We start from the raw sequence: 27427 nt of genomic DNA on the forward strand, positions 1-27427 counted from the left end.
GGGCGCTGGTTTGTACTAACCCACAGTATTTACATGGATATAAGCCCCGCCCCCTCTCCAGCGCGTCCTGTTTGAATGACAGGAGTAAACACAGCTGACAGCCGCGGTGAAACTCCAGCAGTTAGAGCAATGCGAATATTGGCATCGCGTCCGTTGTGATTGTGAACGCAGCATAATGCAGTTCAGAGACCAGACCACTGCTCTGACGCCTTTAAAGCAACTTCGAGATTTTAACAGTGTGAGGGGCCCAAATGCCATGGTGGCCGACGTAGGCTACAATTATTTGTGGGGCATGATGACGGCCAGCCGCCGTGAAAATCCCACCCTGGCCAATACTGTCCCACTCAGTCAGGTCAATACAGGTCAGTTGTTCATAGTCTACTCTAGACATCAGCAGCTGTCGGTTACAGTGAAGACTGTTAGCAATTCTTGAACCCTGAGAGCAGGAGAGACTGAAAAGAGTCACGGGAAGCTTATAAAAATTAACAGCATTTAATTACACAAAATATGCGGTGGTGTACAAATGAAATTTGCGAGAGGTGGCTCTCTCCCCATGCGTCCAGTCAGCCCATGGATGTATAATAAGAACTGGATACAGCGTGGGAGGCGGGGCCTAATTCATTCCTATGAGAGCTGCTCATTAGCGCATGATGATAAAATGGCCCACCTTTTGAGAGAGTGAAACGTCACAGATTACCCAGCATGCCTGAGAAGTACCCGTATGTGCGCTCATAGAGCATGCGTAACTTTAACCAAAATGCTCGTTCACATCAAGCACGTCAAATTGCGTACACGTAACGTTGCACCGCACGTTCATGACAGCATGGTAATGGGTTGTTGTTATCATGGATTTGATATGAACGAGGCGGCAGTTAGCAGCTAGCGGCTAGCTAGTAATGATGCTAATGTGCACATCAATCGTTATGTACTTATATTACGCTGTAACAGGATCTAGGGATATCCAACAGAGCTGCATTTAGCATGAAATAATTATTGCACTGTATATATATATATATATATATTTATATACAGTGCAATAAGCTTCTTAGATCAATACGAAGCTACAGGTACGTTAATAATGTCGGTAATATTAACTTTATTTAATACAACATTTACGGTACAAGATTTAATCATACAGCCCATGTAGTATGATAATGAATTACAGCAAACATGTGCAATATATCCATTATTACAGCTCCGTGGGATGGCAGTAAGACGATATGGATCCGTTCTTATTGTGCATCCATGGGTAAAGATAAACGCAACTCACATTGGTTTCTCAAACAGCATCTCTGTAAACTACGTGTATTCACTGAATTTCACTCTCTGCCTTTAACGGCTCGTTGTAGCTCCAATAGCTTCAGCCCCCACCCTCCCTGTGAGCACAGTGTGCTCTGATTGGTCGGGACACGTAACATGAACGTGCCGGGCGGCGCGGTCCCGTGGGTTAGATGCGCGTTCATAATGCAGAGGGAAATAACTCTCAGAATAACGTTATTAGCACATTTTTACAACTTGAGGAACAAATGTTTTTAATAAGGGCTATACAAGTGTTCATACTGGGTAGTTTATTTAGTTTAAAAAAAATTATCCAACGAGTTACAGACCACTCTTTCTCCATGTAAGTCAATGGGAAAAAGTGTTTCCGGGCCTGGCAACCAAACGGAAGTGTAGTACCGCCGGCCAGCACGAATATTTTCATCTGAGTCCGGCGCACTTCCTGGGGGCTTGAGTCAGCCGAGGTCAGGAGACGCTTCTCAATACTCAAATTTCCCCTCCTCGACTCCCCTCCTCGGTTCCCCTCCTCGAGACTTAGACCCGCCCACAGGAGATGCGAGCGGAGGACCGAGGAGGGGAATCGAGGAAAGAGGGGAAGCAGCAGAGGTTTAAAGAAATGAGAACTCCTCTCCTCTGAGCGGTCATTTTAAAGAGACGTCCGTTCATTATTACGTGGCAACAGCTGCATCAGCTGTCGAGTGTTTTGTCATAGCGCTGTATTTTATCATCTCTGTTAGATCAGCTGAACATTGTTCCCCCACATATTTACTTTGAATTCATTGAGAGTGCGGTATAATGAGACAATAACAGGCTACAAATGCGGACACACACACACAAATATATTTATATAAATATATACAATTTAAAGTATGAGAGCACTCTCATAATAACGTAACACAATCAGAGACTGGATATATCCCCCCCTCTCTCTGGTCGCTGAAATGGGGAATTTAAATTACGGGCCAAAAGTTGTATTTACAAGTAGGCCTATTAAAAGTAAGCAGAGGACACCAAACCAACTGAGACCCGTCTGTCCGCCGCATTTACGCACTGTACAACACACACCCACAGCTCCTAAAGCATAAGCCGTTGTGTATTTTATTATGTGAAGCAATGGTCTTAGAAAAATATCGACTCTTTGTTTGTAGATATCTACTAAACTAAAGCAAATAAAGAGAGTAGGCCTGTTATACTGAGTGATATATATTATACACACTGCTCTGCTTTCTGCACGGACCTTACAGCTGTTCTCTCTGGAAACATCGCGACGCGATGAAAGCAGTTTCTAAAATATATCCAGGGGATGCATGCATAGCTGTCATTGGCTGAGATAAGTCCGGCCGTGCGTCACGCCTCCACCGTTCCCGGAAATGCATCCGTGGAGGAACCATCAGTGTATCCTCGGTTATAGATCCTCCAGAGAGCCTCCTCGACGCTCGATGCTCGGTCCTCGGTGTGCATAGAGAAATGAGAAATGAGACGTCCTTCAAAATGGCGCGCTGAAATTCATTTCCGGGTCACTACCGGAGGACCGAGGAGTCGAGCAGTCGAGGAGGGGAAATTTGAGTATTGAGAAGCCTCTAGGGAGAAGAAGAGAGGGTTTGCTCTTCCTGTGGTCATCCGAGGTCTTCTCCTATTGGCCGGCGTCGTGGGGGGGGGGGGCGGGTCCAATGCAATTCCTGCCTTTTTGTTGCTAAATTACATCATTCTGGTGTCTGTGGTTATTTAAACATTCCCTAATAAACGTCAGTGTTAATCCCAGTGTGTTTAGGGTACAACATCACGTCATTTCACCTTCAATTCACGGTTTGAAAATGTAGCATTTCGCCACATGCTAATACTAACCGGAAATGAAGCATTTTCAGAATAAAAGTGTTAAGTTAATAGTTAGTGTGAGCTTCCGGTTTTTTCAGAATAAAACTGATTTAAATGAAATACTAGTATAATAGTAATATAATAATTTAATTCAAATTACGCCATATCCACATTGATTTTAATTTCTAACAAAACCAACCAAACTAAGGATCCACGAGGCTTGGTGCTTAATTAGTTTTTTAGTGTTGGACCCTCCACCGCCCCTCTCATTTCTATTCCCCAGGCAGCCCCTCGCCCAGCCAACAGCCCGACCCTGAAGCCCGTTCTCACGCTCAGCCCCCTTGATTGATTTCCAGGGAGCGACGCCGGCTGGCCGGAGCCCACTGGCCGAGCTAGAGAGCGCCTGTCCCCGCAGAGGGGCCGGCCAAGCCCGGGGGGAGAGGATGGATGGATATATGAATCTCTCTCCGATCTCTTATCAGCCAGAGCAGATACACCTCTCACACACACACACACACACACACACACACACACACACACACACACACACACACACACACACACACACACACACACGCAGAGGGAAAACTATGCCCGAGGTATTCCCACCGCCAACAAAGACGCAGATAATCCGACACTTCAGCAGGGATCGGTCATTAGTGTTCTTAAAATATATGATGTGTATCTGAATCCCCACGGATGTTGTTTCACTGCATTGACTCCAACACACACACATCTGATCTCCTCTTAAATACAAACATATCGGTGAAAGGTAAAAAGGGCATTGTTTTGAGGAAATAAGAGGGGAAATATCACTGACAGACGCTCATCATCACCGTGGGAATTCAGCAGGAGAAATGGCTGATAAAACACACTGGAATGAAATGTGAACCCAACTTTTCCTTATATAAATTATTAGAGTAAAAACTGCAGTCCTCAAAAATGCCAACAATATTAATATAATCTAAATATTTGCAACTGGATTTTTATTTCAAGAACCACGTGAGCCTCATCCTGACGGAATGACGAGATTAGAATGGTCAGATAAAATATAAAATGAGTATGCTTAAAACATGGTATGAAACATATAAGTAAAAATAACATTGATACGCATAACTTCATGTTCATGTATGTTGTTGGTTGATAGCTCGAAACACTAGAACGCCTCATTAGATGTCATCATTTAAGAATTTAAAGTGAAGGCACGTGTTTTCTTAGTTGTTCTTATTCAAATAGAATGACATCGTTTATGAAGTAATTTTTGGAGTAAAACTGAACCGAATCTCCGCTGAAGTTCCTCGCAGTTGTTAAATAACGCTTTCAGTCATTGCTCGATGCTTTACTTTAACCCTAATATTCACTTTAACATTCGTTTGAAAAAGTAATACTCTAATTAGCCTACTAATAAGCTTGTATTTTTGGGGGAAATGTCTACGGTGTATTTACGATATCCAATTAAATTATTATTAAAAATAAAGAAAAACATTGATACGTTTATCTTCATGCACGTGGGTTGATAGCTCACAATTACACCAGGAAAGCCTAATTGGACTTCATCATTTTAGATTAAGCATTTAAAGAGTCTTCTTGGTTGTGTTTATAAAAGATAGGAAAATAAAAAAATAAGTACTTTTTGGAGTAAAACTGAACCGAATCTCCTTCTGAAATTCATCGCAGTGACTAAATATTTTCTTTTAGTCAATGGTCGTTCCACTTCCTCCCCAATATGTATAGGCCTATATTAGTTTCCAAAAGTGAAGAGGCTACCTCTAATTAGCCTTTATATTTTGTTGGACTTTTCTTCAACATATATCTAAGTGTTCCTCACCAGGGCAGGGATACAGATGTCTCTCCCTCTCGTCACACCTGCCCCCCCTCTCTCTCCCTCTCTCTCTGACACTTCAAAGCTGTACTTGAAAGTGAGCTCGAGACAAGAGTTGTTGTTCTCTCGCGCTTGGTGGAGCATCATCGTCATCATGCCTCGAGGATTCTTGGTGAAGAGAACCCGGCGATGTTCGGGTCACCGGTCACGAAATACCAGCAATAACCAACCTGGAACATACTACGGCGACAGGAACAACAATAACTCCGAAGGGATCGAACCGGAGTCAGTGAACCAGACCGACGTGTTGAACGGTGTCCTGTCTAAACGGACAGACGGATGGTTCCCGGTATCCCGCGAGGACTCCGCCGGTGTAGGAGAGGCGTGGAGCCCGCAGGTGGAGTCGGCGCTGGAGGCAGAAGCCGACCGCAGCGCGCAGTTACCCGAGACCGAGGAGCAGGTGAGCGAGGTGGACGTTCTGACTCCCGAAAGAGATTTCTCCTGCTTCTTCCCGCCTCCTCCTATACCCCCACGCGAATTGACAATAACGTCTTGCAGCCCCGTTAAACCGGTCGGCACGAGGCTGCTGGAACAACACGAGGAAGGAGAGAAGCAGCCGTTTTTAACCGGTAAATGCCTCACATCACCCCCGGTGTTGGAGTTACCGGAGCTGCCGTTCCTGGTGAGCTCCACTCCGACCTCCGCTTCTATCGAGAGACTCCTGGCGAGCAGCAGCCGCCACGCACAGTCCTACGGTCACCACGACACATATGACCCGAGTATGGGGCACCTGTTCCCGCCCCTGACACTGATGAACCAGCACCAAGCAGCGAGGAAACGCGCCTTCCTCGAACAGGACCAACGCTTGAACAACAACAGGCACAACAAACAGTCAAACCCGCCAAAGAAACCAAAAGTCAACCGGAAACTAAACTTCGAGGATGAGGTCACGACCTCGCCGGTTTTGGGTCTGCGGATCAAAAAGGAGAGCCCCGAGCTGAGGAGACAGCGCGAGAAGTCTGCTCTCAGCGGGAACAAGCCACTTGGAGAGTTCATCTGCCAGCTCTGTAAAGAGGAGTACCTCGACCCCTTCTCCCTCGCGCAGCACAAGTGCTCCCGCATAGTGCGCGTGGAGTACCGGTGTCCGGAGTGCGACAAAGTCTTCAGCTGCCCCGCAAACCTGGCGTCCCACCGCCGCTGGCACAAACCTCGCCCGGTGAACAACCAGGGAGGAGAGACTCAAACAAACAAGAGTCAGCCGTTAAAGGAGACACGAGGGCTCATTCAGCACGAGCGGCAGCCGGTTGACATGGAGGGCAAAGAGAACGAGCTGCTGCGCATTAACACCAACCAGCACCACGGGGCACCGGACAGCTCCCGCATGAGGCGCGAGCCCTCCCTCTTGATGCTCCATGGCCGGTCCCGAAACAGCCCCGACACCGACAGTCTTGCTCCTCCTCACTATGAGCACTCTCTTCATTACCGGAACCCGGTGGAAAGTTGTTTGGAGGTGAGAGCGGCAGACAGCCCACCCTCGAGCCTGTTTCTATTGAACGGTAATTCGGAAGAGAGCGTGGACCTGTCGCAGCAGGAGCGGCCGTCCTTCGCGCTTCCCGCTTTACCGTTCGTGCAGTCCCTAACGGAAGAGGAGGTTTACGACTGCAGGTATTGCGGGAAGAAATTCCGCCGACAAGCTTACCTGAAGAAACACCTTGCCGCGCACGAGATGACAGCACGAGCGTCACCGCCTCCACCACCTTATAACCAGGCGCGCGAGACCAGCGGCCAGGTGTTTCTGTGTCACCTGTGCGGCGCGCGCTTCCCGTCGGGTGAAATCAGGGACAAGCACCGTATGTGGCACGCGATGAGAGATGAGTTACTGGCGGGAACTTTGGGAGGAGGACTCAGACATGAAGTATTCCACGCGCAAGGAGACGAGAGCGGCACCGGAGAGAGCGAGCAGCAGCAGATCTTCACGTGCAAGCAATGTCCGTCAACTTTCTTCAGCTCCCCGGGTCTCGCGAGACACATCAATAAGTCTCACCCGATCGAGAACCGGCAGGTGATGCTGCTGCAGATGACCGTGCGACCATAATACGCTGTAAAGACTCTTAAACAAGAAAACTGATGATTTGGTGAAAACATTCCTTCATTAATAGTCATAAGGGAGACTCTATGGAATTTGACCTTTAATTATATCCATTCACATTAAATAAATGATTAATTTTAGCTTATTGTAAAGCAAAGTTTATTTTTGTTGTGGTCAAAAAGCAAAATGTGTATCACTGTACGACAGGAAGTGGAGTCACTGTTTCTGTTTAAAGGTCAGTAATCATCTTGACTTTGTTTCAAAAAGGCTTAGAATGTAGTGATAGATGAACCCATTCAAAAGCAAACGGAAACAAAAAACGTTCCACAACCACTGATGTCATGTAAAAAAACACCTAATGTAATCTTCAACAGGATGATCAGTCTATTCTACAAGCAGTATTGTAATATGAAAATAATAAATACAACTTTAACAATGGGACATTATCCTTCAGGTGGCAGATCTAAAATAATGAAATAAACTAACAGCAAGATTATTATTACTGATGCAATTTACAGTGAGCTATACACTGAAGTCTGACATTAAATTAAATATCAATAATTGTCTCTATAATAATTCTCAGACAGTATTGTGTCTTATCCGTATTGGCACAGAGGAAGCCATCTCTCCAGCTTCTCCAACATGCCCAGCACTCTGTAAATGATTTGACATGTAATCACAGAAGCAGCTGTTAGACTGGAGAGTGGGGACAGAGGGAAGTTTGATAGAAAAGGCCATTTTGATAACTAATTAGAGCAAGACGGGGTCATTTGACTTGCTATACTGAAGCAGATAGACAGGCTACACGTGGCAGACATCTCAACACATTCCTGGGGCAAAGTAATGAGATTATATTGAAGTTGCGTTATAACTGGAGACAGAATCAATGTCCTAACTCTGTTACAAAGACTATTTCATGTACAGTGAACAATACAAAAGAAGATTGACTGTAATATGCCTTTTATAGTAAAAGTGCCATATGTTTCTCAGCTCCAAAATATTTTCATACAAAAAAGGAACATTTAATGCTAATAGTTTAAAAAAAAGTATTTCATCTTTATTGATTATATATAACTGTTGAAATATATCCTTCATGATGCTTAAGTGTATTTGTGATTCTGTGAAGCTTTTACTATTTTGATATGTTTAATTGATATGATTGTCAATAAATGGTGCGACAGTATGATCAATGGACTGATTCATATACTTTTGAAGCTGTACACACACGATAAATGAATGGGTCTGGCAGGCAAGTGGTACGAATCATTTATTGTCAAATCCCATCATCGCACATCCACGCTCTCTGTCTGTGTCCAAAAGAGACGTTACAGGTTTACATAGTACAGGTGTGACATATGGAGTGTGTGTGTGAGCGTAATACAGCTGGCAACACATGCAGGAAGTGCTGAGCTGGTGTCATGCAGTATGTACAGTCAGTAGTTACATGCACTCTGGACAACAGGCCACAGAGCTTTCTGAATGTTATATATATAAAGGAAAATAATGTAATCTGAATTTTTTTTACCCCTTATTTAGACAAGCAAAGTTTGGTTTAGGGTCGCATTGAAACATTTTTTAAAATTGAGATTATTCACAATTCCAAAAAGTACAAATGTGTGTTTTTTTTAATCTTCAATTCTTCTCAGAAATACATTTTCACATGTGGCCTTAATCCTTTATCTGTAGACTTTCAGAGTCACAATGCTCCAGATAAACAGTCCAGGAAAGTTTCTATGAATAGTTTGTAAGGATGAAAGGTTAATCATTTGTTTGCATACATTTTGGTTGCTGCTAATTACGTTTAGAGTAAGCAAATCATTTCGAGGTCATTATAAAACACTATAATTCTCCGTATTATTTACAATCTGTAAAACTAAATTGGAAATGTACCATCTTCTCCATGGGCTTTTGAAAGCAGCACCATAACTCATAATCAAGCACAGGTATGTTTAATCCAAAGGGAGTGTGAGGCTCGGCGTGTCCAATCAGGATGGAGTGAGAGGTACAGCATGAACAGATCAGAGTGACCACCAATCAATGGTGCTCCAACCTCAGCAATAATAATAATTATTGTAACAGCAATAATTTAAAGGGCCAACTCAGAGTTCAGCAGAATTCAAATATTCACGAATAAAGTTATATTCACCACACAGAGGTGCAACAAGTGTAACAATCCCTTTCATTTCTACAGAGAACCTGAAATGAAAACAGTAACATCAAATAAACTTTAGTTTAAATACAGAAGAAGCCATCATGTAAAATAAATGTTGGAACAGCAGCTGAAGACAATTCCATTTTTAGTAGAGCTAACTGACGGAGTGCTGAAATAAGGATGTTAAAAACATAAGTGGTAGTGTTACTTGTTATAGATTGTGATTACATACGGGTCCCCTTTGTCAAGAATGAAGCAGGGGGATGAGTCTCAATATAAGATTGGAGTTATAAAAAGAAAAATAACATAAGAATTCATATCTAAATGATAAGTATCTTTGCTTCCCCCCCTCTTTGGCTGTACACTATCTCTCCTTTATACACAGTTTCCACCTTTAAACCACTAAGGTGTTGAAGTTATCTTTTCAATAACAAAACCTGCCACAAAGCACAGAAGAGGATTAGAGCCACATCAGGGAAAGGTTGTTTTTTTATAATATAGTTCTGACTTTTTTCAAAGAATTCTTAAATTAATCTCAGAATTCTGACATTTTCCCAGAAATTCTAAATGTACTCTCAGAATTCTGATTTTAATCTCAGAACTTTTTTTCATAGAATTCCATACATTTTCTCAGAATTCAGATTTTGTTTCTGAATTTGATCTCAGAATTCTGAATTGAATCTCAATATTTTCATTTTAAAGTCAGAACAAAAGAAAATAAATCCCTTTAGGTCCGATCTCAAAAAATATTTTCACATGTGGCACTAATCCTCTTCCGTACATTATACTCAATGAAAACCGAGGACAATTATGGCCTAAAACTTCCCCAATGTGGCAACATTGAAGTAAAGAAGGGTCCGTGACCTGAAATTAAATTGCCTTGCAAATGTAAAAAATAAATGAAATCTTGTAGTGTCTATCCATTTTAAGCAGATACCTGGTCTGAGGTCTTTGGCAGCTACTCTCAGTATATACACCCACTGTACACATCCCATTAGATGTTCATATAGCTACTATATATATCTATACTCATACATATATAGATATACAGAATATAGGAACAAAAAGAATAGCTGTGGTTCCATTGCATCAGATGACAAAGTGACAAATAAAATACAGCAATGTTCTTGTTCGGGTCCAAACACATTTCAAGAAAAAAAATCATCAGTGCTTGTCCACATTTTACAGCATAAGCAAAACAAAACTAAATGGAAGTGCTGCCTCTTGTGTTCTATTTTGACAAATAATTCAACTATTTAACACTGATTCTCTTCACTTTTTGGCTTTAAAGCATCCACAACAAAACATCTTTCTTTCATTGTAAGCAAATGAATGAGTTTCTATATACAATTCATACTAATAGAAACCGACTCAAGCCTAAAGCTGTGCTGAGAACAAAAATATACTTTTATCTTGCTTCCTCCATGCAACACTACAGATGCACACGTTCGGATCTTTTCATTTTTTAATATATCAAAACTCGTGGTTCTGTCTGCGCACACATGGACTGACTATAGTACAAATATACAGATATCAACCTCTGCTTATATTCCTCTGTGAACATGCTCTAACCCTTTTCTAAAATGGCACAGATTATTATAAACTAATACTGCACTTGTTTCTACTGTGGCAAAGGTCAGCATGCTGGAGCAACTGCGAGGATATACACAGCCATTTTCAAAAAAAAGTTACAGTGAGGGCTTTAAGTCTTATTGGCCGATCCGGAGGAGCGTCGCAGCTTCATGGACATGCGGCTCTTGCTAGTCCGAGGAGACATGGGGGACGCCGAGTCGCTCCCGGCCTCCCCAAGAGCCGGACTTTCTCCCCGAAGAATCTCGAGGCAGGAGCCTGAGGAAGCGGAGGAGGGAGGGATAAAGGAGGAGAGGGAGGAGGCAAATAAGAGAGTAAGATAGGAGACTATATAATACAGCAATAAGAAAATGACATCACGTCCAATCATGATCTACTTAGGCACAGACAGGACACACACCCACACCCACACACACGACAGAGCGACACAACACACACACAACACACACACACACACACACACACACACACACACACACACACACACACACACACACACACACACACACACACACACACACACACACACACACAGGACAGAGTGATGGACACACACAGGACAGAGTGATGGACACACACAGGACAGAGTGATGGACACACACAGGACAGAGTGATGGACACACACAGGACAGAGTGATGGACACACACAGGACAGAGTGATGCACACACACAGGACAGAGTGATGCACACACACAGGACAGAGTTATGCACACACACAGGACAGAGTGATGGACACACACAGGACAGAGTGATGGACACACACAGGACAGAGTGATGCACACACACAGGACAGAGTGATGCACACACACAGGACAGAGTGATGGACACACACAGGACATAGTGATGCACACACACAGGACAGAGTTATGCACACACACAGGACAGAGTTATGCACACACACAGGACAGAGTGATGGACACACACAGGACAGAGTGATGCACACACACAGGACAGAGTGATGGACACACACAGGACAGAGTGATGGACACACACAGGACAGAAAGCCTAGACAAACAGCAGTGTATTTGTTTAAACATAATAAAGGCAGCTGCAGCTGATTCAGGACGCTGCTGCTCGCTAACACCAAGGAAGTGGATCACATCACTCTGAGGTCTTTAAACTTTTTTTAAAAACAGTAATATTTGAAAGTCCATTTGACAGGATCAAATGGACTTTCAAATATTACTGTTTTTTGTCATTATCTGAAATAAATGTATGTTTATTATCTGTATATTTTTCCCCCTCTTCTTCTGCTTTGTGGTGTGTAATTGTATCTTCAAATGTATTCCATTTGACTGTATGCCATGTAAGCAATAACAAAGTGTAAAAGTGCAAAGAAAAGAAGAAAATACAAATCTATATTTAAATTATAATATACTAGATAGGATTTAACATATATAAGATACAGCTCTGCCAAAATCTATTTCACTGTACAGACCAGTCTTTTGTACTTCTTGCTGTGTACATTTAAAAAAAAAATTGTTTTAGCATTTCCAGTTTTGTAACCCTCTATATTTTCATTGATTGTAAATACTTTAATAAAAGACAACAATAAATAGCAATTTCTACTTGAGCTGTTGGCAAACTACACCGTCAAATGTAACTAAAAAGAAGTAAATGTGACTATTGGGTCTAAAGGTGATACTTTAAAACGTACATCCTACATGAGGGAATACCTACAGGGTTTTCTATCTAGACATCCATGAATCATACCATTCACAGCTAGCATGGAGAACCTTCTGCTTCAGACCCTTCCCCTTCACCCTGAGCAGGTTAAAGCTGTCTACTGGTTTAGGGACCATCATACACATGACACTATGCTCCTCTTCAGGAGGAAGAGGAGGAGGAGCAGGAGGAGAATAGAGGAGAGGAGGAGGAGGAAGAGGAGGAGAGTAGAGGAAAGGAGAGGAGAAAGTAACAAAAGAGAAGTGAGGAAAGAAAGTGTAGGAAAAGAAGTAAGGATTTGAGAGTAAAGGAAATGAAATAAAAGGCAAAAAGGGATAGGAGAGGAAAGAAAAAGGAAAGGAGGGAAGAGTTAAGGATTGGAGAGGAAACAAAAGGAAGAAAGAAAGGAAAGGAGGGCCAGTAAAAACCGAGGCGAGAAGGTGGAAGCACGGAGGATACAGGAAAGAAGGAAAGGGAGGAGAAGGGGGAAGCACGGAGGATACAGGAAAGAAGGAAAGGGAGGAGAAGGGGGAAGCACAGTGGATACAGGAAAGAAGGAAAGGGAGGAGAAGGTGGAAGCACGGAGGATACAGGAAAGAAGGAGAAGGTGGAAGCACGGAGGATACAGGAAAGAAGGAAAGGGAGGAGAAGGTGGAAGCACGGAGGATACAGGAAAGAAGGAGAAGGTGGAAGCACGGAGGATACAGGAAAGAAGGAAAGGGAGGAGAAGGGGGAAGCACGGAGGGTACAGGAAAGAAGGAGAAGGGGGAAGCACGGAGGGTACAGGAAAGAAGGAAAGGGAGGAGAAGGGGGAAGCACGGAGGGTACAGGAAAGAAGGAAAGGGAGGAGAAGGGGGAAGCACGGAGGATACAGGAAAGAAGGAAAGGGAGGAGAAGGGGGAAGCACGGAGGGTACAGGAAAAAAGGAAAGGGAGGAGAAGGGGGAAGCACGGAGGGTACAGGAAAGAAGGAAAGGGAGGAGAAGGGGGAAGCACGGAGGATACAGGAAAGAAGGAAAGGGAGGAGAAGGGGGAAGCACGGAGGATACAGGAAAGAAGGAGAAGGGGGAAGCACGGAGGATACAGGAAAGAAGGAGAAGGGGGAAGCACGGAGGATACAGGAAAGAAGGAGAAGGGGGAAACACGGAGGATACAGGAAAGAAGGAGAAGGGGGAAGCACGGAGGATACAGGAAAGAAGGAGAAGGGGGAAGTACGGAGGATACAGGAAAGAAGGAGAAGGGGGAAGCACGGAGGATACAGGAAAGAAGGAGAAGGGAGAAGCACAGAGGATACAGGAAAGAAGGAGAAGGGGGAAGCACGGAGGATACAGGAAAGAAGGAGCAGGGGGAAGCACGGAGGGTACAGGAAAGAAGGAGAAGGGGGAAGCACGGAGGATACAGGAAAGAAGGAGAAGGGGGAAGCACAGAGGATACAGGAAAGAAGGAGAAGGGGGAAGCACGGAGGATACAGGAAAGAAGGAGAAGGGGGAAGCACGGAGGATACAGGAAAGAAGGAGAAGGGGGAAGCACGGAGGATACAGGAAAGAAGGAGAAGGGGGAAGCACAGAGGATACAGAAAAGAAGGAGAAGGGGGAAGCACGGAGGATACAGGAAAGAAGGAGAAGGGGGAAGCACGGAGGATACAGGAAAGAAGGAGAAGGGGGAAGCATGGAGGATACAGGAAAGAAGGAGAAGGGGGAAGCACGGAGGATACAGGAAAGAAGGAAAGGGAAATGAAACATAGAAAAAGGGAAACATGTGCAGACAATAAATAGAAGGAAAAAGGAAAACAATTAGGAAAGAGGAAAGGGAGCAGTTTAGGAGAGTGAAGGAAAGAAATCAAAAAGAAAATGAATAAAAACATAGAATAAGAAATGGCCACATATGTAAAGAGACACAATGGAAAGACATAAACACACAAAGCACTGTGCAACACGGTCAAATTGGTTGCTTTAAATACACTCATTTTGCCTAAACCAACCACTGAGATACCTATAGCGTGTGTGTGTGTGTGTGTGTGTGTGTGTGTGTGTGTGTGTGTGTGTGTGTGTGTGTGTGTGTGTGTGTGTGTGTGTGTGTGTGTGTGTGTGTGTGTGTGTGTGGTGAACCAGGAAGAGGAGCGCACAACAGGTTAGAGGTTAGGTTTCAGCACAGGTTAACAGAACAAACAGGAACACGCGTTAGTAAACAGGCAGAAATGTCACATTGTTATAAAAAGGAAGTCTAATTTTCATCATGACTGAGTCCAGGTTGGTATTAACAGGGTTTAACATGTATAACTAGCTACCTGTTCACGTGTTTGATCTAATCCAAGTATCACGCATTGTGGCATGCCATAAACCCCTCTGGTTCAGCCCTGTTTCTTTGTGGGGCGTAGCTAAAGAGCCAGATTTCCGAGGGGGTGATGGAGACCAAAACAGAGCTAAAAAGAAGTATGAATATTGGACATATTGGAACATTAAAAAAAGAAAGCGAGAACCCTTTTTTTTATGTCTTCTTTTTTAAATTAATGTTGGAATGTCAATAATAAATGTTTTTAGAGCTAACAACCAAGCAAATACATCTCTCCACATGAGTCATACCAAACTGTTACCCACAGCTGAGATGAAAAAGACACTTCCTTTGAAATAGTTTGTAACCATAGATACATGCAGACCTGCTGGTGGAGAACACAGGAAGAGAAAACAGATACATTTCAAACACAACGTGGCAGAGGAATCAGAGAGAAGCACAGGTTAGGCTGAGAAAAGGGAGAGCCAATCAGAGAGGGGCGAGTCAATCATGTGACCAGGCTTACCTTTTAGCTATAGGCAAGTGAGACAAAACGATCTAAAGGAGGGGGGGAACAAAAAGGAAAGAAAAACACAAAATAAAATAGAAAAAAAATAGGAAGAAAAATGAAAAAAAAAAAAATAACAAAGAGAGAAAAATGTTTGATCACTGTGCTGTTAAGGGAGGGGCACCTGTAAGTTAATATAGGGAGATAAATAGATAGAGAGATAGATATATATATATATATAGAGAGATATATGAGTCAGGGCAGTAGTAATTTGAGCAAGGTTTAATTCAGAGCACAGGATTATTATGCCGTCTTTAAATGATCATTTCAATTTTTAACTTTAGTCATTATGCACCTCTTAAAGGTGGGGTAGGTAAGAATGGAGAAACCAGCTCGAGTGCGCTCGAATTTGAAAATACACAGCCGGAACAAATCTGCCACTTCCTTACAGAGCCCTTCCTCCAACACACACGAACGCGCACATGACCAATGAGGGCACGAGATAAGTTTGTGCACAGATGGAAGGCTGACAGGCAGGGGCGGACTGGGACTACAAATCAGCCCGGGACTCTCGACCGGCCCACTTCGGTACCGCGGCGGGCCGGTGGTACCGTAAGTAAATACCGCTAGTAAATTGTCGAGGTAATTACAGGTAGACAATTTAGCGGTATTTACTTGCGGTAAATAAAGGCTAAATAATGTCTACCTCCGGGCCGGTGGACTTGTATTATCACTGGCCCCACCATTGTAACCACTGGCCCGGAGCATTCGACTAATAATGACGAAAATTAACACATTTGTTGTAATGTATGCACTAACTACATTACTACTTGTAGCCTACTACAACATTTTAATCATCAGTTCTTCCTCATTTTCCTCAATTGTTCATATTTGGTTTATTAAAATAATGATATTGTGGTCATTGTTAAAAAATGTCTGCTATTATTATTATTTGTATAATGCACTTTCTGCCTTCCTGTCAGGCTATGTAATTGATTTGATTAGAACCTGAACCTTCATTATCCTAAACTGCTGGGACATTTCGCCAATACCTTTATATTGTCTACTCTTCACTTACTTGTCAGCATAGGTCGGCATTGATGTACAGAGCCGACAGAAGACCTTGTTTATATTGGCATCATATTGAGAGGTGCAGTGACGCGTCCTAAAACCAGGAAGTAAGCTGCTGGTTCCCTCGACAAGGGTTTTGGAAAATAGCTGGAAATAAGGTCTGTGGAAAACAAACCTGTTTGATAAATGCACGTTTTGTTCAGCCGGATAATCTCCACATGTCTACCCTACTTTTATAATTTTCGAATCATAAATCTAATCGATAGATTATAAAAGGGTTTTAGGACGCGTCATGCAGCCAACTCCATTGATCAAGCTGGCTGAAGCTTTCTCTCCCTCATCTTCTCATGCTCCCTGTCACTCTCCTTTAACTCCTCCGGTGACTTTCTTTTATTTGAAGATAGTTTTTTGCCCGGCGCTTGGCCGGTTACCGCTGGTATTAAAAACATTTGGCGAATGGTTAGGTGGCGCGATAGTCTGTAGTGAAGGAGCAGGCTCCCGCTCACGGGAGCCTGCTCCGCAGCAAACAGCTGTTTGTTTTTCACCCAACAACAACGACAACCGACTCACGGAACGCTATGTTGTAGCGTTGATAAACGAAACAATTTAACTAAATTGCTAGTCAAAATACCAATACCACAGGACAATTTCTTTAAAGCAATATTTTTAGTGGCCCGAGCGGGCAAGTGGAAAGTACGTTATGCTGGCCCGGGGTGTCTAAATAGTGCTTCCGGGCCAGCGGGCCATTTAATGTCGAGCCCTGCCGGTTACCGGCCGGCCCACATCGTCCGACCGGCCCACTTCAGTACCGGCCCATCGGGATTCGTCCCGAACGTCCCGATGGCCAGTCCGCCCCTGCTGACAGGCAGGTAGGCCATCCAGTTACTTTAGCCGGGCCGGCTCAGATGATTGGTCGTGCTTTTTACAGCGCTACGGCTTCTACAGATGACATTTTTAATGTATTTATTGTCAAAGCATTTAATATATTCATTGCTATCGGGATGTTAAGAGCATTCCATGGAATATAACAAAATGTGTTTCTGAAATAAATGACATACCCCACCTTTAAGACAAGAAATCAGGCAAATCCTGTTATCTGACTCGCATATTGATCCTGTGTTCTGAGATGACATTTGGGGCTGAGAAACACACTGACAACCCACTAAAGTGTGGGATTTTTACACAATAGAATTATAATTTTAGGTTGTGTTTATGGTTATTCAGCCTCAAAACAGGTTGTTATTGTACTATTCATATTTGTCACTGGTGAGATCACAGGCAGTTGGACAATAAAAACAAAAGGGATAAAATATATACATATTCTGTTTGACCAGACTAGAGAGTAAAGCATTATGTCCTCATGTTCCTTTATGCTCCATGAACCTCCTTAGCTGCAGAATTAACTTTATTGTAAATTACCGCCACGTTAAATCATTTGATTATGTGCGAGTCAAAGGGAGAGCACACTATTTTTTAATACGACTGAACCGGACACGTTACAGACAAAAATGATCAGTCTGTGTCTAATAAAGTTAACAGGATACATATGAGAGTCATTCAGCAGAATATAACTCACTGTGTGTGTGTGTGTGTGTGTGTGTGTGTGTGTGTGTGTGTGTGTGTGTGTGTGTGTGTGTGTGTGTGTGTGTGTGTGTGTGTGTGTGTGTGTGTGTGTGTGTGTGTGTGTATACTGGTGGCCAGCATAGGGTTCTTAAAGGATGAATTCACACCAAAATGACAGAAACATTTTCACGTGGTATAATCAAGTCTAATTTTGATGCTCACAAGCATATGAGATTTCACGATTTTCTCAAAACGTTACTATTTGAAGCACTTCTGCATAAACAGCCTCACACATGTGAGGGCGTGCTATTTTTATTTATTTGTTGCTTTATGTGGATATAAATGTAGTATTGTTAAACAAGTAACAGTTACTTCTAATCTTGTTCATCGTGTACAAAAGAGGATTAGGGCCACATGTAAAAAACTTTTTGAGATCTGACCAAAAGTGAACACATTTGTTGAGTTTTGGGATATAAGTAAGAAAATAACTATTTTGGTCCGATCGAAACAAAAGTTCACATTGCCCTAATCCTCTTCTGTAACTGTGAACACAAGAGACGGACAACGGTTTATTTGCAAAAACCAAGGTAACACGGGGTGAGTAATTCATATACACATGGTCATTTTATCTTTCCAGCTTGTCTTTGTTCTAAGGTTTGTACCACAATAAATCCAAAACATACGGATAAGAAATGACAGTCAGCACAAATTAACACAAGTATTAAGTCTAAATACTTAGGTTTAGTTTGACTATACTAATGTCTTCATATTTTTTATTTACGTCCTCGACATTGAATGTGAAAGCCCCAAGGTTTTGATTGACAGGTGATGCTGTTTGAGCGGTATCATATTTGTGTTTTACCTGAGTCAGAGGGCAGGTGAGTGCAGGGAGCCGGGCTGTACACTCGAGCTGCGTAATCTTCGAAGGTGGTCGGCTCCTGGTGGTGCTGCACGATGGTCTCCAGGTATCGGGCTCGCTCCTCATAGCTAAGGTCAAAGGTCAAGGTCAAGCAACAAAGAGACAGACGCCAACAAAACATGGAAAGAGCACAAATATCAAATCTGGAAACAAACAGTTATGAAACCTCGACAAGCTATAAACTGCTGGTGTCATAGAAAGAAAAAAAACATTAAAAAGAATTCCATGGTGTTTTCTGACGGAAGAAAACAAAAGATCAAATTGACTGGACTTTTTTCTGCAGATGGATATGACAACACATAGTCCTTAGTCAGAGTGTCCTCCTTAGCAACAGTCTGCTAGCTTCATGTATCATGAATCAATCTATTCAATACAAAAATTAATACAAAAACATATCAAATATTTTTGGAAAGGATTATGGGTTATAAATAGACTTTATTTAAAAAAGCTGAATCCTTGTTACTATCAAATATAAGCAAACGCAATCAAAGTTTGCTGGAGAAACCATAGTGTGTGTTGAAAGGTTACTTGATCTATAAATAAATAAATATCTCAAATACATTTGAACTAAATCATTAGCAAAACATATAAAATAAAATAAGAGATTCGACGATGTAAAATAAAGAACTGAAGAAAACGTAAACAATGAAAACAAAATAAATAAATACAATTAATAAGCGCCTTAATGGCGTTTTCTACGTGAATCTTCGGAGAATGCGGCAGTCCAAATAAATAAAAAAAATGAAAAAAGAGAAAGAAATCAAAGCTCTTTATCACCTGCTATTACAGCCTCCCAGCATTGAATTCAAAGAGAGAGGCGCAGGGATTCTGCAGAGTAAATGGAAACCAGGACTTCAACTGTCCATCTATTAGAGATAACCTCATTGATAGAATGACATTTACCCTCTCGTCCTTAGTCCTACTCATACATCCAGCCATAATGACAGCCATATGCAGTATCTCGGACACACACACAAACACACACTCACAACTCAGGGCCATCATCTCCCAATAACATTACCATTTGCTCCAATAACTGAGGATTTGCAATGAGAGTGTGTGTGTATTTTATAAGAGTGGTTTGTGAACAGACACGGTGTGTATGTAAGTGCATGTGTCCGTGTTTGTGATGGGATTAGGCCAATGAATCTTCAGAATGAAATCTCTGTGTGTGTGTGTGTGTGTGTGTGTGTGTGTGTGTGTGTGTGTGTGTGTGTGTGTGTGGTGGGAGGGGGGTGCGTTGTGAATGGGTCGACCCTCTGAAATAGCTCCCATGGGTTTTCTATTGGGTTAGAGAGGCGCTCTATGGGCCTCAGAAGAGAAAGATTCAGGTCTAATGGTAACTGATCCAGTTAGAGCCAATGATAATAACAACAATATGGCTCCTTTAAAGTGGAGGGACAGACTGCGCTGGTGGAATCAAACAGAAAGGAGGAAGGGTAGAGGAGAGACTGGGGAATGAGTGAAAAAGAGAGCAAGAAAGTTAAACAAACCTGTTATTACTCAAATATGCTATTAAACTTTGTAGCTCTGGTCGACTTTTTATAAGAAGATAGTGGCCGACCCCTGCCACCCTGGATACAAACTGTTCACCCCCCTCCCCTCTGGCAGGAGGCTGCGCTCCATCAGCACCAATACCCCTCTCCACCTGAACAGTTTCTTCCCCTCCACTACCGGCCTCTTAAACAAGGCCCCCCCCACTGACACTTTACCTCAGCCACAACATAGACTATATGCATTACATTAATGCACACAATGTTCAAATATTGCTTACTGCACATATTTTATATTCTATAATTCACTGCATTCTATTTCGCTGTAAATTACTGCTTTATTTTATTGCTATCTATCTATATATTTTTTTTACAGTTTTCTTAATATAGTTCGCTATCTGTGTACCTTTTTTGATTTTTGATTTTATGTATGCACCATGACATCAAGTCAAATTCCTCGTACGTGTCAACCTACCTGGCAATAAACCCGTTTCTGATTCTGATTCTGAATAACTTTCACTGCCAGAAGGGTAGACAAAGGTCCAAAGTGATGAAATGTTTTATACCCAGTAAACTTAGAGCTTGATGTAATTACACTGTCAGTTTTCTATTTAGCTAGTAAGTGTTAGCTATCTAACAGCTATCTGACAAGAGACTGTAGCTATCTATTTAACAAGCTGGCTAGTGAATGTTACATATCTATATATCAAACAAGCTAGCAAGCTTACGTTAGCTATTTACCTAACATATTAATTCAAGTTTGCTATATAACTAATTAGCTAGCTTATGTTAGCTACCATTCCAACAAGCTATCTCTCTAGCTACGGCCAGGGGTTAAATTGGGATTTGATATTTGGGGGGGCTCTGTTTTAAGGTGCGGGGGGGGGGGGGGGGGGGGGGGGTGTTAGGGTTAGGGTGTCTGATTATTTGACCTTAAGGGCTATACTGTATATGAGGCCCTAAAGCAGGGGTCGGCAACAGGCGGACCGCGTCCGGACCCCGACCTATACGAACCCGGACCTATAATCAATACATTAATAGGGGATTTCAATTTTGACGGGGCGATTCTATTTTAACCGCTGCCGACAGGGGGCGAAAGAGACGAGTGAGCGATACAGGGAGAGAAACACAGAAGAAGAGATGAGAGCGCGGCAGAGAGAAGCGGAGAGGAAAGTGAGTGAAGAGATTAGCGATACAGGGAGAGAAGCGGAGAGGAGAGTGAACAGGCGTGTTAGCGGCAGACAGGGAGAGACAAATAATTACACATGGCGCTCTCCAAGAAGAGGAAAGTGGACAGTGAGAACAGAGCTTTTAACCCTGAGTGGACTCATTCATGTTCATCCTGCCCACTGGGAGCCAGTGAGTCTCATTTGTTCAGAGACCGTGGCGCTCATTAAAAGTGCCAAAACGCCACTATGAGACAAAACACAAAGTGTTTGACCAAACATTCCCTCTCAAGTCAGAACTGATGTCACAACAAATAAGCAGTCTCAGAGCCCAATATGATCAGTCCGCCAGGATCAAAATTAAAACTAAATATGGTTCCATGGCAGGCTAACAGAGGCTAACCAATGAGCACCTGCATGTGTGTATGAGAATGGCCCTGACACCATTTCAGCCCAGATTTAAACTCCTGGCAGGACAAGCTCCAGCTCAATTCTCTCACTGAATTAAACAAAGTGAGTGAGGGACTGCAATATAAGAGGGAAAGAAAGAGAAACTTTAAAACTGTTCAATTGTTATGATGTGTAAAGACTGATATTGTTCTATAATCGTCTGAAACTGTTAAGTCATGATGTGAAACAGTTAAAGAAAAATGGAAACTCAAGCTGCTGCTACACTTTATTTTATTTATCTAAAATTAAGCACTTTTAAGATGCACACATTTTCAAAAGCTATTTTATTTATTTATTTATTGTAAATGCAGCCCGAGAGGAACATTACACATATCCACAGTATTTACTGTATATCTGTAGAGTTCAATGTTAATTGACAATAAATATTGTTGTTTTTGAATTGTACTTTCTTTATTTGATTGGCAGTCAGTTGTTGATTACATGCAGACGTTGATAAAGCTACAGCTACTTCAATATATATCACACTAATTCATAAAGCAAGTTAGACATTTTGATGTTCTGGACCTTTGCATGGGGACATTTTCTCTAACTGTACCTCGTTGAATTTTAGTTGAATACCCCTGCCCTAAAGTATCTGCTCCATTATCCGTCTCAAATGCCCACATTGATGCAACCAAATGACACAATAAAAATAGAGAGTACTACAAATAAATAAATTACATCTTAAATTATTAACATATTTTTTACAAATATCCAACCTTCAAATTGATATTTTATATCAACACTGCTCTGCACACTTGCTAAAGAACATTTGTGTGGTAATCTCAGTTCATTTTCAGGGCTGCGCGAGTATAGCCAAAAGTATGTGAGTAAATCTCACTGTAAACTATTTAATTATGACCGATCATAACTCAGCTTTATGCACACACATACATTTTGCATGGTTTAGGAAACGGGCTCCGTGTTAAAAGACGGGTCGGGTCGTTTAGCGGCACAGACTCTCTTTGTACACACACACACACACACCGCTGCAGACTCTCTGCACGGAGGAGCCGCGGAGTCCGGGCGGTGCAGCAGCTCCTGATCGGAGCAGAGACACGCGTTCACTAAGCCGAAAAACTATATCCGGTCACAGAGATCTGCTATTTTAAAGTAAAGTCAACACATATCGACCCTAAATATAGTCTATACTAAGAACGAGAAAAGTTTTAACATATATATATATATAGTTTTTTGTAAACATATGATAAATGTGCGAGGGTGATGACGTCAGAGCATCGTCCTATGTACTGGGGCTGAGCCTCGGACAGCCCGGCCCACTTTAACCCCTGGCTACGGCCATATTTCTGGCTCTCATAATACAAATTTGAATTCAAATTTGATATCCTATGAATACATTTGCAGTGCAGACCTGTGTCTACCATTCTGGCGTGAGAGTAATTATAAAAACATTGTTGAGTGCATCTTTTAGCTGACCGGCTACAGTTAGCAACTTCTCACAGCTCCATACATTGCTGTAATTCCATATCACATCTTTAGTCTCGAAATGGTTAGTCTCTCGCATTAAAAAGTGTAATAACTTAAGTACATTTAATTCAAAAGCTTGTGAGCAGTTTCTTTGGCATGTAAAGGTTGATAAAGCTGGAGACGCTAGGAAATGTAAGCGGAAGTACCAACACAAAATAAGATAATGTGGAACCACCCTTTGCAGCGTCACTTTAAATGTTGGGGTCAGTCACTTTGGGAAGGCATTACCTCCTTTTCTTTCATGAAGGAGAGTCCTTTGTATCCTTCAAAAAAGGATTAACAAGGGAAAGATTTAAGCTGCTTTCCATCATCTAGAGAAATCAAACAGCTGCTTTAAGGTATTTCCGGGTCATTTCACTCCGTTAGAATCTTTCCTAAGCAAAAAATACTATTCAAACGCAACACTTGTTTCAAAAAGTCAAACTGAGAAAGGAAGGGAGGGAGCAACAGTGGGAGAGAGGGAGGCTAGAAGTGCAAGACAGTGAGAAGCTGAGGGAGGAACTTGTAAAAAGACAGGAGAGGGAAGTGGAAGGGTAAAGCGGAAGAAGGGTGAGAACCCTAGAGCAGGTCATAGTGGAGGTGAAGGGGAGGACAGCGGGTGAGACAGGGAGAGGAGGATATTTAAGTAGCAACATGATGCAGTGTGTGTGTGTGTGTGTGTGTGTGTGTGTGTGTGTGTGTGTGTGTGTGTGTGTGTGTGTGTTACCCGGAGAGAGCAGAGAAAAGAGCAGCAGTCACACACACAGCGCAGAGTCTCTGTGTGATCTCACCGTTTGCCTTTTCCTGCCCCCCCCCCCCTTCTGCATCACACTTCCCTCTGAGGTGAAATGTGTGTCTGTGCAATTAAGACAAATAACTTGTATGTATTACCGAAAACACACAATGATCTTCCTGTAGACAGTGTCTGGCTGAATGAAGAAGCAGCTGGGGAAACAGCCCCTGAAGGTTATAAAATAAATGCACTGCCTTAATATTAGCAAATATGGAAGTACATTTTTTTATACATATAACATACTTTAGTACAACGTGCAAGTTTTTTTATTTAACTTCTTATGTTTATATAAATATTTCATTATATGATTTTAAAGAAAATTGTTCTGATGTTTATATAAATATCCTTTTTATTTATCTTTATTGCACATTTTCACTTTAACTTCTTACATTTATACATATTTGTATTTAATTACTTATTCCTTTAATACGAAACCCACTATTCCCCAGGATAGATCAAGTATTCTGATTCTAAAAGTCCGGTGTTGCGTCATTTCTGAGAAGGTGAAAAGGTTTACAGGACTCCAGCTGGACAGAGCACAGAGGCAGGGCGGACTGAAAGAAAGGACAAGGAGGAGACGCAGAAATAAGTACACAGGCACGGCACCACCGCTGAGATAACTGATGGGAACATCACTTTACTTTCCTTCACTCTGTGTTCGTATGCCTTCTTTATCTCCCCCTCTTTCTTCCTCTCAGTGTGGGGTCTCTGCCTGTGGACTGATGTCACTGTGTCACAAACACCAGCTAGCCACCAGGGGGCTGGCTGATACGATATGTCACCTTTTAGTTTGGCCCAATATTCTGAATAGTCACGTTAAAAGAATATTCTGTTTGGATATTTTGTTTATCCAAAGAGATTTACATACACTTTAATAGTGAGCCTAGAATGGCCTAGAGGAGCCATTTGGGGTTATTTATCTAGCCCACTTTAGACATGTTGATTGCAGGGGCTGGGGAACGAACCACCCAATCACTGAATGGTAGACGCCCATTTCCCCCGAGCCACAGTCGCCTGATATTCCGAATCAGGTCCTAGTGCGAAAGCAGCATTTTCCAATTCAAGTCATGGTGATTTTATACGGGTTCTTAGGAGCATTCTTTAAAGTCATCTTCAGGGTAACGCAAGTGATCACGCTTTCCCGTTTACGCCACAATCTAATCAACGTGAGCTAGCTGAGAGACAAAATTGCTTGGCCACAACAAAAAGCGTATTATTTTCGGAAAGAGACAAGCACCTACCTTTAAACACAATGGAAGCAGGGAACATTTAAGTTATTTGAGGACGTATGCCATATGGGAATTTTCCGTTAATCGGAGGAGCATTCGTTTTCATTAGCTATGTTACCAGCTCAGAGGTTTCTTTTTTTTCAAAACAGGTGCCAGAAACACAATATTATGCGGATTTAAACGTAATATTGTAGAATTGTTAGCATAGAAACGCTGGTTAGCTCAGAGAGCAAGTTCTTTTCGACCCACGAAAACACGTTTACTTTTAGCTTGTGTGACATTTTCTTCATTTGAATACTTGAAACATGTTCCCAGATTGAATCCTGCTGTTAGGCATTTTGTGGTCCGTATCTGAATAAAATGATGAGTATCAAAACGTAGAAACCAACGAGAGATCAGAGAAAATAGACTTTCACACGTCCGTCCGTCCGTCCGTCCGTCCAAATGGCAGCCGCGGCTATGAAATCTACTGTAATTTAATTTCAGACTGCTCCTCTTATTAAGTCATTAGCAGAAAATATATCTCTCTTTTGGAGAGAAAAAATAAAAGAGGGGAAATTATAAGGGGGAGAAAGCGGAGAAGAGAGAGGGGGGGCGGATAAAAAGGCTCTTTTGTATCAGATTCAAGTCACAAACTCATTTTCTTGTGTGTGGCTGAAAAGAGAGGAGAGAGTGAAGTGTTTGTCCCTACTCTGTCTCCCTCTCTCTCTATTGTATGCCCTTTTCTCTCCCTCTCTCCCCCACAGCGCCGGTCATTGTGGCAGAGCTTCGACTCCTGCCATCACTTGAGACTGAGGAGACCAGAGGAGAGGGGGGGAGGAGAAAGAGCGCATTAGGAGCTGGGACCACCGCTGGGGTGTGTGTGTGTGTGTGTGTGTGTGTGTGTGTGTGTGTGTGTGTGTGTGTGTGTGTGTGTGTGTGTGTGTGTGTGTGGGCTGATGTAAATATGCTGCTTTTCTTATGAATGTAAAAGGGCCTAATATGAGCTTTAAACCCCACTCAATTGAATCAATAAGCACACACACAATTCACATTTTTACCCCGCGTGATAGAATGACAATATATGGTGTTTACATTACAGTTTGTTAAAGGAAGAAAATACATTTTATTAAAGTAAAAATGTACATTTCCAGACTCTTTCCAGAAATGGTCACCTGGTTAAATTGTGCTAAAAGTTAGTTTGGCATTTCATAAAGATATTTTATAAATGTATTTTGAAATAGTTTGTGGGTGAATTCCTTCCTGTTACTCATCCAGTTTGTAAACCAACGAGGGTTAAAGAGTCATTCTGTTCGTCTAAATTGGGATTAAGAGACATAACTTCTACTAAAAGATGTTATTATTAAAATGAAAAGAAAAAAATTTGGGCAAAATGTCCCCCAAATTCAAGCTATTTGCCCCATAAAACACAAAGTGGGAAAAATAATTATTGCGAGAAAGTTCTTTACATTTTCAAACATTGAGGGCAAAAATTGTCCGGTGAAAACATATTATTTCCTACCCTGAAGGTAAAACACAGTATTGCTTTACTACGTATGGCTGTGATAAAATGTTCTTGGGTATCAAATACTGAAACCCAAATTAATAAACGGTACGTCAGTGCATGTTAGTGCTTATCGCTACTGATGTTGGCGAATTCTAATTCAAATTAAAAGGCATAAAAGTGCTGTGTCACAATTACTGGACAAAATCTATAGAAATGCATATATTTACTGTGATTTAGGGCAAGTCAAAGTAAAACAGGATTTAAAATCAAACTATGGAATGTCCCTGTAAAGAGACTGCACATTTTTAGATAATGATAGAAAACAGAGAAAGAAGAACTAAAGCTTTTCTATTAAAGCAGGGGTGTCAAACTCAAGGCCCGCGGGCCAAATCCGGCCCGCGACTTCATTTAATGCGGCCCCACAAGAGCTTACAAAGAACGGTTACAGGCTGATTTACAGAAGCACACAAACTACATGTCCCACAATGCATCTCTCATTTGACTTTTTTCTCAGAATTAGACTTTTATTTCAAGATTTCACTTTTTTTCTTTTTAAATCATTTTGTGACATGCTCACTGAAGAGACCTGCAATTATTTTCC

General features: G+C 42.1%; 1 protein-coding gene and 1 long non-coding RNA gene across 2 annotated transcripts; one reads left to right on the forward strand and one right to left on the reverse strand.

The window, feature by feature from the left end:
• The first annotated feature begins 5054 nt into the window (after positions 1-5054).
• Positions 5055-8026, forward strand: LOC117562485 (insulinoma-associated protein 2). Its single transcript, XM_034240321.1, has one exon. It carries the CDS (start codon positions 5070-5072, stop codon positions 7008-7010), a length of 1941 nt encoding a protein of 646 aa, XP_034096212.1. The 5' UTR covers positions 5055-5069; the 3' UTR covers positions 7011-8026.
• Positions 8027-8254: 228 nt separating this feature from the next.
• On the reverse strand, positions 8255-19280 carry LOC117562486. The gene is made up of 3 exons (XR_004571550.1): positions 18686-19280; positions 15208-15239; positions 8255-11004 (listed from the first exon to the last, which is right to left on the reverse strand). It is a non-coding gene; the product is annotated as an uncharacterized LOC117562486 (long non-coding RNA).
• Positions 19281-27427: the final 8147 nt, after the last annotated feature.

The sequence above is a fragment of the Gymnodraco acuticeps genome, unplaced genomic scaffold (assembly GCF_902827175.1).
Source record: "Gymnodraco acuticeps unplaced genomic scaffold, fGymAcu1.1, whole genome shotgun sequence".
Taxonomy (NCBI): Eukaryota; Metazoa; Chordata; class Actinopteri; order Perciformes; family Bathydraconidae; genus Gymnodraco; species Gymnodraco acuticeps.